Source organism: Parasteatoda tepidariorum, chromosome 7, assembly GCF_043381705.1.
Source record: "Parasteatoda tepidariorum isolate YZ-2023 chromosome 7, CAS_Ptep_4.0, whole genome shotgun sequence".
Classification (NCBI taxonomy): domain Eukaryota; kingdom Metazoa; phylum Arthropoda; class Arachnida; order Araneae; family Theridiidae; genus Parasteatoda; species Parasteatoda tepidariorum.
In genome coordinates, this window is record NC_092210.1 from 23,056,549 (window position 1) to 23,075,569 (window position 19,021).

At 30.1% G+C, this 19,021-nt stretch overlaps 1 protein-coding gene across 1 annotated transcript in view; it reads right to left on the bottom strand.

The window, feature by feature from the left end:
* LOC107447826 (uncharacterized) overlaps window positions 1–19,021 on the bottom strand; it is a 124,533-nt gene that overhangs the window by 36,318 nt on the left and 69,194 nt on the right. Inside the window, exons 2-7 of the mRNA XM_043041886.2 lie at window positions 15,494–17,859; window positions 13,834–14,134; window positions 10,098–10,564; window positions 8,862–9,276; window positions 4,038–4,195; window positions 2,040–2,150 (exon numbers count right to left, since the gene is read on the bottom strand). Coding sequence (XP_042897820.1) covers window positions 2,040–2,150; window positions 4,038–4,195; window positions 8,862–9,276; window positions 10,098–10,564; window positions 13,834–14,134; window positions 15,494–17,845 — 3,804 coding nt within the window. The 5' untranslated portion in view covers window positions 17,846–17,859. The remainder of the gene's footprint in view (window positions 1–2,039; window positions 2,151–4,037; window positions 4,196–8,861; window positions 9,277–10,097; window positions 10,565–13,833; window positions 14,135–15,493; window positions 17,860–19,021) is intronic.

Genomic DNA, 19,021 nt, shown 5'->3' on the forward strand with positions numbered 1-19,021 from the left:
GGGGGGGGGGGGGGAGAAAAATAATATATTACATTATTTGAATCAAGTACACCCTAAATTTATAAGAAAGTTTTTGTCTTGATATCAGATTTTCATGTAAATTTTTTTTATTATTTGTTTATGTTAGAGCTTTTGTTTGACATCTAATTATTGACATCAAAACGTAATAAAAAAAATTTTCTACAACAAAAATGGCAGCAGTTTTTTAAAAATCTAAATCAGCAGTTGTTAAAAATCTAATTTTAAACGTGTAATTTTCCTTTCCTTTCTTTTCTTTATCTTTCTAATGAACAAATAAAAATACATATTTGGGTGGAAATAGATAGTAAAGAACAACTAAACATGCAATAAAATATTTGTATGCAAATAATATGTAGATTCTAGAACTCACATGATTCGAGTTTTAGTGAGTGAGGTGGTACGTATCCGAACCAGTTAACAAGAAAAATATTAAAAAATAATTATAATAATAATTAATATGAAAAAGTTACTAATTTAGAAATTTTAAATACAAATTTAGATTTACTAATTATAATTTAAATAATTTAATTAATTACTAAGTTACTAATTTAGAATATTAATTAATGGAATATTTATTCCTTACATTAGCTGATTATATAGAAGCAATAAAATCTATTTTTAAAATGTATAAAAGTCTAGTATTTCTACTAAGTCTACTTCTTAAATGTAAAATAGTAATTTAATTTATACTTAATTTTTGTAAATATTAGACCAAAAAATATTTGTATTTCATTTTATTGCGTGCCAATTTTTTTCTTTTAAATTTATCTCCTTATGTAAAAAGAAAAAATTTGAGACAGATTTTTCAAAAGAGAGGAGTCTATATTATCAAGACAAATTTTAACAACATTCATTTTTTTGTTTTTTGTAATTGAATTACATTGAGTAATATAATATTTCCATTCCATTGTATCATTCTCCTATTTTTACAAATCAATTGCATAAAAAAAGTAGAAAATTACAAACAAACAAAAAAATCAGATTTGCGTTTTGACGTCCAACCAGCCTCTAAATGAAAATTTCTCATGAAGTATTTTTCTCTTTTTAGCATGTCATCATGTAAATGATAACATGCTAAATGTGATTTAAAGGTGTTTAATGGTGATCTAAATGATATAAAGGTGATCTAAATGTGATTAAATCACTATGACAAATGTGATTTAAAGGTAGTATTGCACTGTTATTTTAAATAACTAAAAATAAAATATTCTTCCGAAACAGAATTAATTTTTCTTGGAGGGTTAATTATGATTGCACAGCAGAAAGTAGAATGTTCCATTCCAGCCCTTGTGAAAATGATCAACTTAAATGCATTAACTTACAACTTAAAATAAATAATCTATTTGAATTCAGTACAAAAAAATTCTAAAAAAAAAATTTCGTTTGAAATCTTTTATATTGCCCTTCTTACTTGATATCAAATTTTTCTGTTGCACTTTATTTTTTTTTCTTTTAATTTTTTTAAGTTTAAATGCCATATGCTATACTTTTTACTTTCATTACACCATTTGTTTGTTTGATTAGATATTTGTGCTACATTTCTTATCAGATTTTTCAAAAAAGATGTAATTGATTTCATATTGCATTTATTGCTTGATATCAAATTTTTGAGTTACCCTTTTTGTTTTATTTTTAAACAAAAATTGTAAGTGCTTTTATGTTGAACTTATTGTCTGATATCAACTTATTGTCTGACGCTTTTCATTTGATAGTAAAGATTTTTAAGAAACACTTTTTGTATAACATCTATTTTTGATGCAATATTTTTATTTGAATATTTGTGCCGTTTGTTTGCATGGACATCAAATTTTAATGCTACATTTTTTGTTTATTATTAAATTTTTATGTGGGACCATTTTCTTGTAATGTAAATGACCTAGAAAATTTTAACCTAATAAGTCCAAATAAATTAGTAAATTTCGAGGAGACTTATTTTATTGTAATCGTTCATCATTTGCCATGATTTATGTATATTTCATTTCTTGTTTCGAAAAAAAAGAAGAAAAAAACATAATCACCCTATTAGTTGATACATCGTCCTCTTGACTTGTACTACTACTGCTACTGGCTGTACTAGTGTCGCTTGAGCTGCTAATATTGCTTATACGAATAGGATTGTTTCGGACATTCTAAAGAAAAAAAATGGAAAAATTAAAATTTTAAAAATATATTTAAAAACATTATCAGAAGGAAAATTTGTTTATATTTAAATTTTATTTTCGTCTAATTGCAGTTGAAATCATAATGTAATCAAATAATTTATTTTTATTAATACAATTTTAAAAATATTTAAAGAAAACATAAAAAATAAATTGAAAATTATGTAAAAAATTCATTGAAAATCTTGTTATCCCTTTCATTACCTTGGTCCAGATATGTGGACCTTCGTTTCTTAGCTTCTATAACGCATTTTAAGAAAACTTATAGTTCTATCCTCATCGAAACATTCGTGGACATTTAAACTTTTTGAGGACTCCAATAGATGCAAAACATGTAAGTTATTTCGGTAGAATTCCACATAAACAAAAGTAATTTTCGAAAAATGACGCCAAATCCATGTGCTCGAAGAGGTAAACAATTTTAAATATTACATACTTTAGTTATTCTAAAAACAATTTTTTTTCACATGAAAAATAAATTTTAAAATTATTAATAAAATTCATTAAAAATCGTGTTATCCCTTTTCCGAAGGTCCACATATGTGGACCTTCGCATCTTAGCTTCTAAAACGCATTTTAAGAAAGTTTATTTTATAGTTCTACCCTCATCGAAACATTCGTGGACGTTTAAATTTTCTGAGGATTACAATAGATGCAAAACATGTAAGTTAATTGGGTAGAATTCCACACAAAAGTGATTTTTAAAAAATGACGCCAAATCCATGTGCTCGAAGAGATAAGTAATTTTAAATATTACATACTTTAGTTATTCTGAAAACAATTATTTTCTTTTGACTCAGTAGTTCTGCGTTCTGTATGAAGCTTTTAAATTTATTTTACTTAATATTTAAAAATAATACAGTTCAGAACATGCAGGTTCACATATGTGTCTTTCAGATGAATATCAAAATTTCTTACAGCGTAATTGTCAAGTGAAATCCCATTATATCATGTGTATTTAATTTTATAACTATTTAGTAATGATTTTACGTGTACTTTAATTAATATATATTTTAATTGATTAATAAATAAATTAATATATATTTTTAATTAATATATAACATATACTTAATAATTTTAATTTGTGTTTTTTCCCCTAATTTTGAAATTTTACCCTTGAGAATAAGATATTTTTTTATAATTAATGTTACATTCTATTCAATAATTATATATTTTGTGTGGTTTTCATAAAATAGTTTTTAAATTGCGATATAATGCAGTATTGCATATTGTAATTTGCTAAAACTTCATATTTTCTTTTAAATAATCATTAAATCTATTCAATATTACATTTAAATCGACCATATTATAACAATATGCATGATTATTTCTACTTTAGGTGCAATTTAACATTTGAAATATTTAAATTCTTTTACTTAGTTAAAACCGGAAGTTCACGTATGTGTACCTAAAATTATTTACCTCCTGCCAGTATAAATCATATTTTGCTTATCTTATTATTATTTATGGCAGTAAAATAGAAATTTGGAACAGTAAAATATTTTTTTGAAAAATTTCTTTTTACTTCAGTAGTTAAGAAGTTATGGGCCTTGTGTATTACACGAAAATGACTTTTTTGTGTTGTCATTAATTTGATTAAATGTAAAAGCAAATATATATGTTTATAAAGAATCAATTTTTATAGTTGAATCTGTTAAAATTCTTCTAAGATTTATTAAAATGATTAATTTCCTAATCATTTGTTTTGTTCTAATGATATTGTGTATATTAGGGGAATAAACTCTTTCTTTAATTACAAAATTGGTTAACAATAGTAGCTTATACAATGCAGCATTTTTAAAAGCTGATTTTAAGTTAAAGATAAGTCAGGGAAGAAAAAAAAAGCCTTAAGATTACCTTTGTCCGATGTAATTCATCCTCATCCTCATCAATAGTGTCATCATCTAACTCATCGACTACTCTGTCTTTGGCTCTTTCTAAGAACTTAAGTATTTCTGCTTTTGATGCACCATTAAAAAAGGATCGTCTGTGTTGGCCGAATGGATTAGTGGAAACTGAAATACAGATATTCATATTTTAGGTATTGTACGTTCTTGGTCAGAACCATATCAGGTTAGGTCAGAGCCATTTATTTCATATTGTTATTATTCACCATATTTTAAACGTCATTTGTCTAAATTGTGTGTTTAGTCAGAGAGAGAAAGAATTAATACATTTTTGAATTCAATTTTGCAGCTTAATAATTTGTATTAATTAATCAGTATATATTTAAGTGGGTTCAAGTTGAAGGTCGTTGTCAAAGTCTCAGCGTATTGCGTTCCTCTGCGCAAGCGCTTTGAACTAGATTTTTGAAATTATACGTTCTGCGCTTGCATAAAGAATTCATTACACCAAGACACTGGAGTTAGAGCTCACTGTGAACGCACCCTTAGTTTTCTTTTCCAACTATAAAATTGCATTGGAAAGTCCATCTTAGGACTGACAAGAAAAATTATTATCTATTCTTTTTCAATAATTTAAATATATAAGGCAAAAACAAAAATTCTTAAATTTTTCAAACGTGTAAAATAAATATTTTTCAGTCAGATGACCATTTTGATATTTATAGGAAGCATAAATTAAGTTTTTAATTTAATAGATTCAGATTTTAACACAGCATTAACTCTCAGTATGCTTTAACCAATGCAGTCAATACTTTATATATATGCAGAAAATTAATATAAGAAAATTTTTTCTATAATAAAGATTTGATTTTCTATATTCCTATGCCAGAATACAATTATGCTTCCTAGAGTTTATTCAGTGCGTTACGTAAATTGATATTTTGTTCAAATCTCATACCGTACAAAAATTTCTGATTCGTAAAACTTTATATATTCTCTTAACATGTACGTAAACCCTTTCAAAATAATTCATGATTTCTAAATGCATTAGTTCCCAGCCAATGTCCTTCAAAACTTGAAATTAAAGAAAAAAATTAAATTATAATAATAAATTGGATACTAATGTTCTCAACATTTTTGAAAGTGCATTTTTTTTATATACACTACTCAGATAAAATAAAGAGTTTCATCTAAAAAATTTGGATTTCATTTAAAACCATACAACAGCAATAAAAAATTAGATTTTGATTTGAAAAAAAAAATCTTTTATTAAATACAATATTTTCTTTTGCCTTTAAAGCGATCACACTTAATACAAGAAACGTAGTATTACGTTTTACTTCGGAAAAAAAATTGGTTTATCATTTAAAAGGAAAGAATCAAATAATGAAATAATACAGATATGAAAATTACAATGTTTTGGACAAAGACGCTTCTGAAAAAATAATTTTCTTTTCAAACGAGAAACAAAATAAATGTTTATGTAAATAGTATTGTCACGATAAGCACTATTTTCATTGTCATTTCAAACAATAAAAACGCCCATCTTAAATATTCTAGCCTTGAAAATATTCTAAAATAAATAAACGTTATAAAAATGACAGTAATATCAAAAAGATTTCGGGAAAAAAAGTAATTTGAGTATTAGATAGTAATTTTAAATAGTTGTGGAAATAACTAGAGTTAACTCTAAGAGAGAGTGGAATTTTAATATTCCTATCTCCGATATTTATTAACGATGTATATGAGGCATCGATTTTTTCAGGATCGATATTTTCCTAAGTATTCGAAAATTATCACTCAGATTATTTTCGTATTCAATAATTATCATAATGGTTACAAAATTATTGTATTCGATTATAATTGTTATTGATAATTCTCGCGATATTACTGTATTCAAATTTAAAGTTTGCGAAGATAACCATGATATTATTGTTGTCAATAAATGTCATATAATCGATATTTATCGTTTAATAAATGGTTTTATACATTTTGGAGAATTCTTTTTCATTATCGATATTTTGCGATACATCACTCAGCTCAATTCTGAACGTACAATGTAAAAAATTTCGAACTAAATTACGGTATAAAGTACCGGCACTTTGGATGTATTATCCGTAAAATCCATTTTTACCGTTTTTGCAGTAATATTTATTTAATTAGAGCGATTCAGTGATTTAACGGTAATTATTACTGTAAAAAATAACCGTTTAGCAGATTTTTTTGTTCCGTAACATGCTCCGGTAATAATAAATTTCACGGTAAAAAGTACCAACATCCTAAGTTCCGGTATATATTTTATACCGGAATTTGATCCGGAATTTTTTACAGTGCAGCGTGCCGCGTTGGTCGCTTAGAATTTCACCCAACTTAGGACACATAGCATAATAAATTTATATTTCCTTTTATAGATAGATATTTGTGGTAAAATTATTATAATGGATAAGAATAATTTTGGGGGAAAAATTTCTTTTTTCTGAGTATGTTTTATGAGGCAAATTTCAATTTTATGTTGGAAAATATCGGTTTTATAATAGAAAGAATTAAGTTATAATATTTTTCCTATTGGTTGCCATTTTTTTTTCAATATTAAAATATTTGTTAAGTTAAATAAGAACACTTTACTTATGACTAATTTTTTTTCTCCTTATTTGAAAAGTTTATGAAGTAAAATATCTATGTCACTGAGAAAAATAACGAAAATAAGAGATACTATTTTCCATATTTGTTGTCATTTTTTTAGAATATTAAAGAAATTATTTATAGGTTAAATAAGAAGAATTACAGTGGAATAATTCCTTTTATGGATATGAATTAAAATATCCGTTTTACTAAGAGAAGTCAAGTAATACCGTTTTCTTAACTGCTTTTTATATTTTTTATTATAAAAACATTTATTTTTATATTGATTAAGAAAAAATATAGTGGAATAATTCCTTTTTTATATAGTTTAAGGCAAAATATCTGTTTTACAGTTGAAAATAAAGTGATATTATTTTTCCTATTAATCATTTTTTTAAAATATTAAAATGCTTATTTTAATATTAATAAGAACAATTATAGAGGAATATTTCTTTTATCGCATAATTCATGATGTAAAATTTTCATTTGCAGTGGAAAATAATGTTCATAGTTATCATATTTTTTTAGGGTTTAAAAATTTCTTCTTGTTCTGATGAAATGATTATTAATGTAATAATTTTGTGTAACATAATTAATAGGATTAATGCTTGATAAAAACTCCATGTATCCTCAAATTCCCATTTTAAAAAGATCATCAGATTCAATTTGCATTCGTACATAAATTGCAAGCGCTTGTCAGATTTAAATGTCAAGAATTACATAATACGCATCCAGCTTAAAAGTTTAAAATTCACCTTACTGAGTCTAAACCGGTTTATTTTTACTGATTTACGAATTCAAAAGAATCTTTTTGCCTGTTTTTACAATTTTGTCATGAAATAAGCCCTTGTTCCACTTTAACTAACGCTATTTTATTTTTGAATGACGTTTTAATGCCTTACGTCATAACGAAGACTTTTGCAGTGCAATTATTACTAGACTAAGTTACATGTAAGATTTGGGAAGACTAACTGAGCTAATTTTTGACAAGCGTATAATACAATCAATAATACAATTGTGAATAGAAATTTGCTTTAATTTTTCGGACTACTTTTTCATCATTATTTAAATGCATAACTGTCATATAAAAGTTTAACAAAGCGAGGAGCAACATTTTAATGTATATATATTCTCCCAAACAGAACTCAAGTCAATAGTATTGTAATTTTTAATTAAAAACTACACCAAGTGATTAAGTCAACTGTCGACTCTTACGTTTATAAATAGGATCCTAACTGCAAGAAAAAATATGTACAATCGGTATAAATGTAGAATCTAGTCGAGCAGGAAAATTGGTGCTAATTCTGCAAAATTGGTACCAAATCTTTTAATATTGCAAACGGTTCATATTGTAAATATTTAATAGGAATTAAAACAAAAAAGTTAATTCTAAAATTTTTTTTTCAAAAAATTAATGTTTTAAAGTTATTTTTCGAAGGCACCATCGTAATATGAAATTATGCTTTCTTGCGAATAATATTTTATTTTAATAACTGCCTTGAGTTTGCAACTGTCACTTATGACTCTTAGACCAAGTTTAGCCTATCTGAGGCCAACGCTATCTAAGCTTATTTTGAAAATGCCGCAAAAGGTTGATATGGAAAAAAGTCATAGTTTTGAGAAAATGAAAAGTATTTGTGGTTTAATTTTTAAATATTTAAAAACTTACTCCAATGCTGCATTACCTAAAATCATAAAAATTTGCAAAAACTGAGAATACAGTAGTGATTTTGATAATTTTCATCTAGGTGGGAAAATGTCTCCAATTTTTAAAATTATTTAAAAACTTTTAAAATATTTGAGTTATTTGTCTGTTCTAAAGCCCAGACACGGCAAGATTATATATATAATCCAAAATCATCACATTGTTTCAAGTGTAAGGCAGTTAAATTATAGATTTTTTATTTTCTTTGGCGACAGAGCTTCGAAAAACAGCGTTAAAAAAATGTTTAAAAAGTTTGGGGTGCCGTTTATTTAGAGGAAAAAAATCAACTAAACATAAAAGTACTTTTTAATTCATTATATTTTAACAAAAACAAGAAAAAAAGCTAATTAACTGTAAAAACCACGCATTTGGCATATAGTTTTCCATTATTGGCGAAAAATCGTGTTGTTTGGCACCATTATTTGTTTTTCCCGAAAATGGTTCATGGGATTTTACTGAAGTAACGTATAATCTTTAAAAAGTATTTTTAATCAAAAATTTCATTTTTACCGTATATTGTAGTTGACTCTTTGTCACCAGGTAGTTCCTCATAAATAGAATCAGACCCAACAGAAAAATATATATGTTCCGATACAGAATCACTGGCCCCACTGGATATGGTAACTACTGTGGCACCTGTATCTTTGTACTTCCGGCTCTCATAGATGGACTGGTCAGACATTTTTCGACTTTTCTGCATCGGCAGTGTGTCGTATAAGCCTTCTTCAGGGGGTGGAGGATATGAAGCTATACCCTGATTCCTGGACAAGCATGCATTTCTTTTTGGGGGCAGTGGCGGCAAGCTTCTGGGAAGAGGAGGTGGAGATGGTGACCTTCGTGATACGTACAGTAGTTTGCTGTATACTGGGCCTTCTATGTCTGATGTCAGGGGAGTACTTTTTCCAGACGATAATTCTTCCGAATTCTAAGGGAAAAAAAGGGTTGGTTTTTAGAATAATTTGTTTAAAAAGCTAATTAGTTGATCAAACGATTGATAATTTTCAGCGATAAATAGCGTTAGACTGATCTTACTTATACATTCGTAAAGCATTTAATGTAATCTTGATATTGTCTTTTAACTCAAATAGAAGTATTGAGTATTTAGAAAAAGCTATCCAATGGCAGCAAACTCGACCCACCCAGTGGTGGGGTCATTAGATTTTCTTAATTCTCATTTTGTGATTACACCGCCATCTGTGGGACAAAAGCAAAATGTAAAGTCGTATCGGAGTACTTTTTTCTGGAAAATTAAAATATGCAATAAAGAATAAGGATTTCTATTTCTGATTTCAAAGTTGATCCCAACCACTCTCATGGGGGTGAGATTAGAGGACAGAATTAGGAATCACTGAATATGTGTTTTGAAAATATTTCAGAAAATAGTTTACAATCGAAGGTTTATTTCATAAATGGCGAATTGCAAATAAACCACTATATATGAAAACGGACCAAGAACGAATCACATAACGTCAAACAAAAGTTGCTGTAACGTGAAGGTGACGTCATTGAAAGCAAAGCCAGCAAAGTATATCATGGTAGCCAGAAACGGGGTTACAGCAAAACTGAACGAAAACAGTCGCCAAAAACAAGGGGCCCCTGATTCTACACCTTAACCAATATTTCATATTGAGATCACTATTTTTAATCAACTTATAACAAACTGAAGTACATGACTTCAATGAAGTATTTAATGATAAATTCTTTGCATCAACAAATTACACTTCATATATAATTTGAAAAACATACCCTTTCTTCGTAGTCCTGCAGTGTATTTACAGAATTATTCACGCCATTTTGAATCTTTAGTATACTGTAATTAGAATTTTCTTCTGATCCTATATTAACGATGGTACACGTAACCGGAGTTGCTTTTTCTTGAAAATTCTGTACAGAAGATTCAAAAGCAGTATCACTTCGGCATTTCTCGGTACTTTTTTTCAATTCTGTACTTGGTTGACTACTACAGTCTGCGTAATCGTGAGAGTTCGTACTGGGAACAGACATGTAGGAAGAATCTGAGGAACTATCGTCTGCAGTGGGTTCAATGTCCAGTTCATTTGGAATATGAGGTTGTTCAGAAGGGATGGAATGGTCACCATTGTCGTGAAAGGACTTCCCCCGCGGAGAGGTGGTGGCCTCGGGACTAGCGGCGGGGGAAGACACCCCGTTTTTTGGATGCGCATGCGTAGATGTGGAACTTAATGATGTAGAATCTAAAAAAAGGAAATAAAAATTAAAACTTATATACTTAATAATTATAAGAGAACAATCAAAAAATTTTAAAGGCTTTTTAAATGAACTTTGAAATTTTTAAACAGGTTTTTTTTTCTAAACCAGCCTGCAGCATAATTAATTAAAAAATAAAATGGTTCTCCATCCATTTATTCTTAAATTTTAGCATGTTTCTCTATGATTTTATCTACATGAAATTATTACTTTTTAAACATTTTATTCAACTGTTAGGGTTAATCATGCAATTGAATCAATTGTTAAGATGAATTGAAACTTTCTCTCATATACATAAGGCCAATAAATACTCAAATCAATTGTTATGAGTAATCAAACATTACAATTAATTCTCGAGATTAAAACAAATTGACAGTGCTTCAGAACTTAGTCTATAGCAACAATTCTATTAAGGTAACAATAAAACAATTAAACCAATTATTATGATTATTACTCAAATTTATTGTACGGATTATTCAAATCTTTTTATTTTCAAACAACAATGTCAAGATTTAATTCCGAAATTTGCCTATAACAACAATCAAACAATTTTATCAATTGCTATGACTAATCAAATATTATAATTAAGTGTTGAAATAACGACTATTTGAGTATGCTTGAGAATCTAGCCTACAACACAATAAAGCTAACAATAAAACATTTAAATCAATTGTTATGACTACTTACATTTAACAATCAATTGTAAGGATTATTCAAACTTTTTTATTTTCATACCACAATATCAAGTTTTAATTCCAAAATTTGCACATAACAATAATAAAACAATTTTATCAATCATTAAGATTAATAAAAACTTTCATTCGATTTATGTATGATTAATCAAACACTTAAATCAATTGTTATGACTTATCAAGTATTACAATCAAATATTACGATCAAATCAATCCTTGCAATATTAATCAAATATTGCAAGGATTATTTAATACCAAAATTAGTACACAAATTGACGTGTATACATATTTATAACATGTTTATATATGCATAGTATTATATCACGAGTAAATATTACATATGTATATATTATACACAAATCGGCGTGTATATTTAAAATAGCTGTTTTTTAAGGAATCAGTGAAGAAATTAGAAAGCAAAACCATAACTTTTTTGGTTGTACTAGAAAAAAAAAACTTTTTTATTCATTTCCTCCTTTAATTAAAAAAAAAAAAAAAAAAAAAATAGGAGACATACAAGTTTTAAGCCGCAATTGCAAATAAATTTATGTCATCCTGTTTCACATTTTTACAGTTTCCATTTGATATTTAAAAAACAAACAAATCAAAGATTTTCTCAAAAAATATCTTTAAATCAATAATTTCTCAGGTACATGGATTTTTAAAAAAAAAAATTTCTTTTCTTTTTAAAATTAGTATATGTTTAGGACTTTGTAAGTTAACTAACTTAGGATTTGTTTAGGATTTCGCAAGTTATACTAATTCAGAAAGATTTATTAATTTACATTTCTTTTACTACTTATCAATTACCGTTACAAATTGATTCCCAATAAAAAAAAGGGTCATTTATCATTCTTTGAATGTTTTCAAAGGGCAATTTTTCAAATAAACACAAAACCAGTTTCACACTTTCTTTACAGGTAAAGAATAGCGTCCGTGACCTAATTAAAGAAATGCTTAATCTTCCCACAGGAATTTCTTTTTGTTGAAATTTCAACATTGCTTCGTTAAACGTTTTCTAAGAATTCTATTTAATCAAGTAGAATCGTATTCTAAATTTGAAACAAATTTTGAACTATCCTAATTAATAAAGTAGATTTTTGATCAAGATTATAGTAATTAAAAAATTCTTAAAGAATGTCAGGACCCGTAAAAGTACGCGTAAATACATGACATTTTAAAGTATTACAACTTCTAAGCAAAATCAAGTAGAATTAAATTGAATCAAGTGGAGTTTTTAGGTTAAGAAAATAAATATTACACGAATGAATTAGATGTCTCGTAAATTTTCACATGATAATTTCTAACTTTTCATTAAAATTTTTACAGTTTAAAAATTATGCATAAATATATGTTTTCAATTTAAAATTTTTACCTAAAGGATTTCTGAAAAACCATTTCATTTATTAGCATAAATACTTGTTTTTAAGTAATTTTTTATAAAAAATTTACCAAAACAAATTCATTTCTTATCAGTTTTATTCGACTTGAAAATTATTAATTTTTAAAAGAAAGTTATAAAATTATGAAAAATTTATTGTTGTGACATTTATGCATAATTTAAATCTGTATTATCCAAATTGTCTTGTCATTGACCGTAGGAATAAATTTAAGCTACCATGGCCATAAAAATACATGTCTGTCCCTAAACTTCTCGTAAAATGTATGGCCACTGACTTTAAATTAACATTATGCTCGTAAAATTTATCTTTTGCTCTGACTTCGGCGTTGTTCGAGACTCAGGTGATTTGTTTGTTGAATTAAGGCGAACCGTGAAACAAGGAAAAATAAGGTAGTGCTGCCATCTGTCGAGAAGTGAGACAGCTGTATGTTCCCCAGTGCAATGAGAGCTTGAGAGGGATATTCTTTGGAGACTGCTGGGATCAAACCCGCAACCTTTGTGTCCGTAGCCACCATGGTGCACATTCCCGAATTGAGTTCGAAAGTTTTATCTTATAACCGTATAAATTAACGCTCAGCTCTATTAATTTTGCTGAAGTTTGTTACAATTAAGGGAACTGAGCTTTTTTCTTCTTAAAGAAGGGAAATGGTTGTATAAACTAACGGCCAACTCTACTAATTTTGTTGAAATTCGTTACTATTACGAGTACTAAGCTTTTTTTTTTCTCAAAGAAGGGAATTGGTCGCATAAATTAACGGCCAACTCTACTAATTTTGTTGAAATTCGTTACTATTACGAGTACTAAGCTTTTATTTTTCTCAAAGAAGGGAACTGGTCGCATAAATTAACGGTTAACTCTACTAATTTTGAAGTTCGTTACAATAAAGGGCACTGAGCTTTTTTCTTCTTAAAGAAAGGGAAATGGCTGTATAAATTAACGACCAACTCTACTAATTTTATTGGAGCTCGTTACAATTACGAGTACTGGGCTTTTTTTCTCAAAGAAGGGGACTGGTCATATAAATTACCAATTTTCAACGGTCAACTACTAATTTTACGTAATTTTCTTAGAGCATAAGGCTACTTTAACGCAAAAAATAAGTTTAAAACACATCTTTTGTAAAAAAAATAATTAATTTTTAAAATAATTAAATGAACTCACCTGCAATTGTAGCATTCCCTCCGATAGGAACTCTAGATTTTCCACGACTTTGTTGAGCTAGAGGCGTCGTTCTCTGTCCTGGCCTGAGAGACTCTACTGTTTTGGACAATCCAGGTTTATTTTGGTCTTTTTGAGTCTTATTTGAAGTGGCAACTCTGAGATCACTGTGTGAATAGCTCTTAGGGGTGCTGCTCAGGGGTCTAGAAGGGGGTGGTGGCCCCTTCACATTTCCTTTTCTTATATTGGGTGGTGGTGGAGGTGGTTGAGATGGCCGTGGTATTGTTGATATTCTTGAATTTTGCTTTAAAAGTGAAAAAAAAAAAGAAATTATTAATTCCAGCAATTGCAAGAATATTAAAAACTTTTTCATTTTGCAATAAAAATAGCACTTGGAAACATTTTTTCTCTTTTTGTTCTCTGTTGCATGAGATTTTTTTCAACAGATCCGGGATACTTCGTATAGCTGATTTAAAATCTGCAAGCGGTTTCTCTTTCAAATCGACTGTTTTTTTTAATGACAATTTTTGTCTAATTTTTTTATTTTTTAAATGCGCAAATTTAAAAACGTTTTATATAAAAAGGGGATCACACAAATGTTGCGACTAACTTCTATGAGAATAAGGGCACGCCATCAGGATAAAAAATTGCACAGAAATGTTGTCGTACGCTGCTGGGGTCGCTTTATTATTAAGACGTGTTCAAAAGCACAAGAAGAAATAGTTCATAGCAGTTAAGCTATACTAGTGGCTTCTGACGACATTCCTAGACATAGATTTCTATGCGATTTTAATTCTCATGACGTGCCCTAACTCTCCAAGAATTTTGTCGTAACATTTAAGCGACCCCCTGTAATATATAACGATTATAAACTTATACATCTCGAAAAAAGAAGACTAAAATTGTCATTTAAAAAAACTGTAGCTTGGAGAGAAAAACCGATAACAGATTTAAAATCAGTGATACAAAAATATTTAATGTGTGCGGCAGAAATTTTTTTTCCTCGTGTTAATGTCATATCAAAAGTTTGTAACTATTTTAAGTATCATCACTAAAATTTAGAAATAGAATCAAGAATATAGGTATAAGGCAATTGCTTTTCAAACTTTTTTTTCTTCCTAAAGGCAGGCACTGAACTTTTACGTCCTTCGTCTAGGAAGATGCCGGAAGTATTACTCATTTAACGTTACCCAGTGGGCACCTGCGAACCTAAGTTACGGAGGCGAGCAATTTATTGTATATTTATTTATTACACCTTTTTTACTAAAATTAAATTTAAATTACAATTTTGATGAAAATTTTTGAAATACATGTTTGCAAAGCTTGTTACATATATGTTAGATTAAGATTAGATGAAGTTCTGCAATAATAATCTACGTTCGTCAGGTCGCAGACAAATTAGGATTTATAGAGATAATGTTTCAAATTTACTCTGTTAAGTAGGCTATCAGAGTCTAGATGCGAAAGCCATATCATACCATACTATGGATAGATGGCTTCAGACCCCCCCCTCCCCCTGTGTATCTATAGACACATCATTCCTTGATAGTAAGAATCAAATTAAAATATTTTGTGTTTGTTCTGACCACATTTATATAAAAATATGAAACAAATCAAATTTTTAAAAGTGTTATAATTTTAAAAGGAAAGAAATAAAACTCACTTTAGCTTCACTTTTGTCACCGTTGCTTCTTGGCTTAGCGCTTTGGTTTTCTTCTTCCTTGCGAGCTCTAAGATACTGTTCAACTGTTTGAAAGTCTTCGTCGTTCTTTTTTCGAAGGGTATCAGTGGTGGTAGAAGAGGAATCACTCGTAAAACTATCTCTGGCTTCCTCCCATTCTTCATCAGACGACGACAATGCCTCACTTTGTATTCGTTCCACAGCCAGTGATTCGTTGCTAAGAGATTTGAATTGCACACGTTTCTTTTTTCTAGTGTCCTGAGCATCCTGCAGATCGGAAGCATCTCTTGAACTCGACTCATCGCTGCTTCCGTTAACAGCAGAGGCGGTTAACTTCTCCCCAGTTTTCTTCAAGATTGACTTCACCTCGGCGTAAGGATTGTGGGAATTGACTTTCATCGGTTGCTTCGGTTTAATTTCGTTTTTCTTGAGGATGGGTTTGTTGCTCTTCAGCTTTTCGGCCAGTTCCGAAGCGATCGACGAGCTCATGTTGTTAATTGGTATCTTCTTGTCTCTTTTGGGTAAATTCTCTTCCTCTTTGTCTTTAATCGCATTAATTTGCGTCGGTGATTTCCACTGGGAAAAATTTGGAGGGGGTGGTGGAGGTGGGGGTGGAGGTGGTGCAGCAGAAGGAGCGGGAGAAGGAGTAACTGATGATGATGAAATGGTTGGTACTTCAGGAGCACGAGGTACTCTTCCTCTGCCTCTCAAAGTACCAGTATCTCCATATCCAGATGCCAGAGACATCATGGAGGTTGCTTTCCGGATAGTTGGAAATCTAGGAGACTCATAATGCCCATTCTTGATATCAGAATAGTGGGATGCTGGTTCGTTGTTTGTTAGACAGTTGCCACTGGAGTATTTTCTAAGATTTACTCCTCCCGGTGTTGGAGTGGAGTATATCCTGTCCTCAAATCTGAGAGTGGAGTCCGGATCTTTGTCATCATCATAGTCCGGTTCTGGTAAGGAGTAAATACCATCATCCGACAAAGAACTGTTACTCCAACTGCTCGTTCGCGAATCAACGGAATTCGTTTTAGATCCTTCGGAATAGAGGGAAGTTTGAGGGGAACTGTTACCATCCAGTTGAGGTAGAACTTTCATTCCGTGCCCACCTATTCGCAAGCTGGAGTTCTGCGAATAAATACCACTCTCGCTCTCCGAGCTGACGGGACTCGGAGACTTGTTGATCGTCATCTTGTAGTTTTTGTCGTCCTTTTTGAAGCTCTCGGACAATTCCTTATTTGAGTTCTTTTCTTCTATTACATTATCACTTAAATCATCATCTAAATCGCTGTCACTACCATTTGAAGAGTCCTTCTTTAAGTACGTTTTCACTAAGTCATAAGCCGTGACATCGCATTCCAAAATTGACTTTCGAGAGGCTACAGAACTAAAAGGGTCTTTATTGCACTTTTCTAAAGATTTCATTAGTTTGGAATGATTCGAAGAAGCATTCGGATTGTAATTTACCGACTGTACAGCTGGAGGATTCGGTGCCTTGTATTTATTACTCCTCTTTAGAGTATCGTAAAGATTTTCCTGGTTACGGCGGCCACAGGAATACTGGGAATCCGTATGCACCTGATCCTCATGTACTGCATAAAGATCTACTTTTTCAGGCAGAATGGATCTCCGTCTTGGAGGTGGAGGAGGTGCAAAACCTCTGGAAGATCTAACGCTGGAAAAACCACAGTTGCATTTTGAGGATTTTAATGAACCTAAATTTAATGTCCCAAAAGCGCCAGAATTTTTCCTTTGGCATTTGCACAAAGTTGAATTTAAAGGTGAAGAATTGTTAACTGAAATGGGTTTTGGATGGTCATCCCCTGTTGAGTGTAACTTTTTATTCTCTAACCTATTTAACTGATTATTTTTATAATTAATAGTTTCGTTATTGTTGTTAATTTTATTGTTGTAAGTTTCCCACGGATAGGCAACTGGTCCACGAGGCCTACCATTTATGCTTCTGACTGTAGCATGTTTCAAATCAGAAGACGAATAAGAAGGCGTTGTTGACAATGAGTCATTCCAGTCTCTATAAAGTGAACTAGTTGTTAAAGCGGAAACAGAACCAAATTTGAATTTATTGTGGCGCGATAAAGTACCGTTTGACACTGTAAAAGAATCGTCTGCTTTGTTTTTATTTTTCTTCCACGGGAGGAAATTAAATTTCTTTGTTCTTCCACTAACAGGTGCGGATTCAAAGTCCAGTGCAGGCCGAACCTTGCCATTTGGGTTACCACGAACGGTGCCGTACAAGTTCTGATACGCATACGTGTCAGGAGTTTGCTTGTAATACACTGGCCTTCCCTGGTGACGAAAACCATCCATCTTCTTGCGTTTTCCTGAAAAAGAACATTTTATTTAATTTCCAATGTAGCATAAAGCATAAGACAAAAAGTTTAGGTAAAGACTGACTGTAATATTTTTTACTTGGAGTTATTAGTATCGTTTTGAAACTAATATTATGTTGCTAAGTCTGTATACAAATCAGAATAATGATTAACAGAGTTATACATAGCAAATCAGTTGAAGGGTTTAAAAAAATAAAACGATAAGTTTTATAATTGCTCAGGGGAGCGTTTTTTATCGGTATTTTTAAAAAGAAACGATAAAAAAGAAGTCTAGAATGCTATTATCTCAAGGTATCCCTGTAAACTTGTAAAGTATTTATTACGAAATAATACTAAACAAAAGTTTGCTTTAAGTCTATTAATTTTAAAATCATTCCTACTTATATAGTTGTGACATCGTGTCACAAACTTAAATTAATTTTTTTAATTTCTGTTAATTTCCTGATTCAAATTTTAATATTTCATCATCTTTCTTTAGCCCCTTAAGCTTTAGGTGCAATTAGGACATTCTCCCCCTAAAATTCCTTACCAGTTCAATACAAACCCCCTTTTTTTCCTAGAACATTCCACCCTTTTCGTTTCTGAGAATTCACACTGGTTGTCGGCATCTTTCATCTTCGCGTTTCTCAACCGTAACTTTTAAGGAATAATCAATTTTTCTTCTCAACTCGTAATTTTTAGATAATTTAACTTTAACTTGCACAACATGTAATACAACTTCAACTTTAAGTTTTTGTATCTTATAAAAAGGAAGAGCGCGAAAGACGATAGTGTGAAAAAGAATTTGAATACGATTGTGAATAGAATTTATTTTGGACTGATCATGGATTTGCGACGACCATATGCAAATTGAGGCCACGCAGGCTAACTTTTCTCATCCACTTGTTGGACGATGAATGCTGATACAACCCCGCTCTGATGTCACCCGGAAGACCTGATACCTATCCACTCCTGTGTTTTGGTCTGAAATGGAAACCACGAAACCAGACCTGATACCTATCCACTCCTTTGGTTTGGTATGAATGGAAACCACGAAACTCCCAGTCACTCCTGACCACTTCTCTAACCATCTGCCGTACCTCCTGTAAGTTTGCTTTTGATGCCGCCACTAAGCTAAATATTCAATAAAACAAACTTTATTCATCAACACATG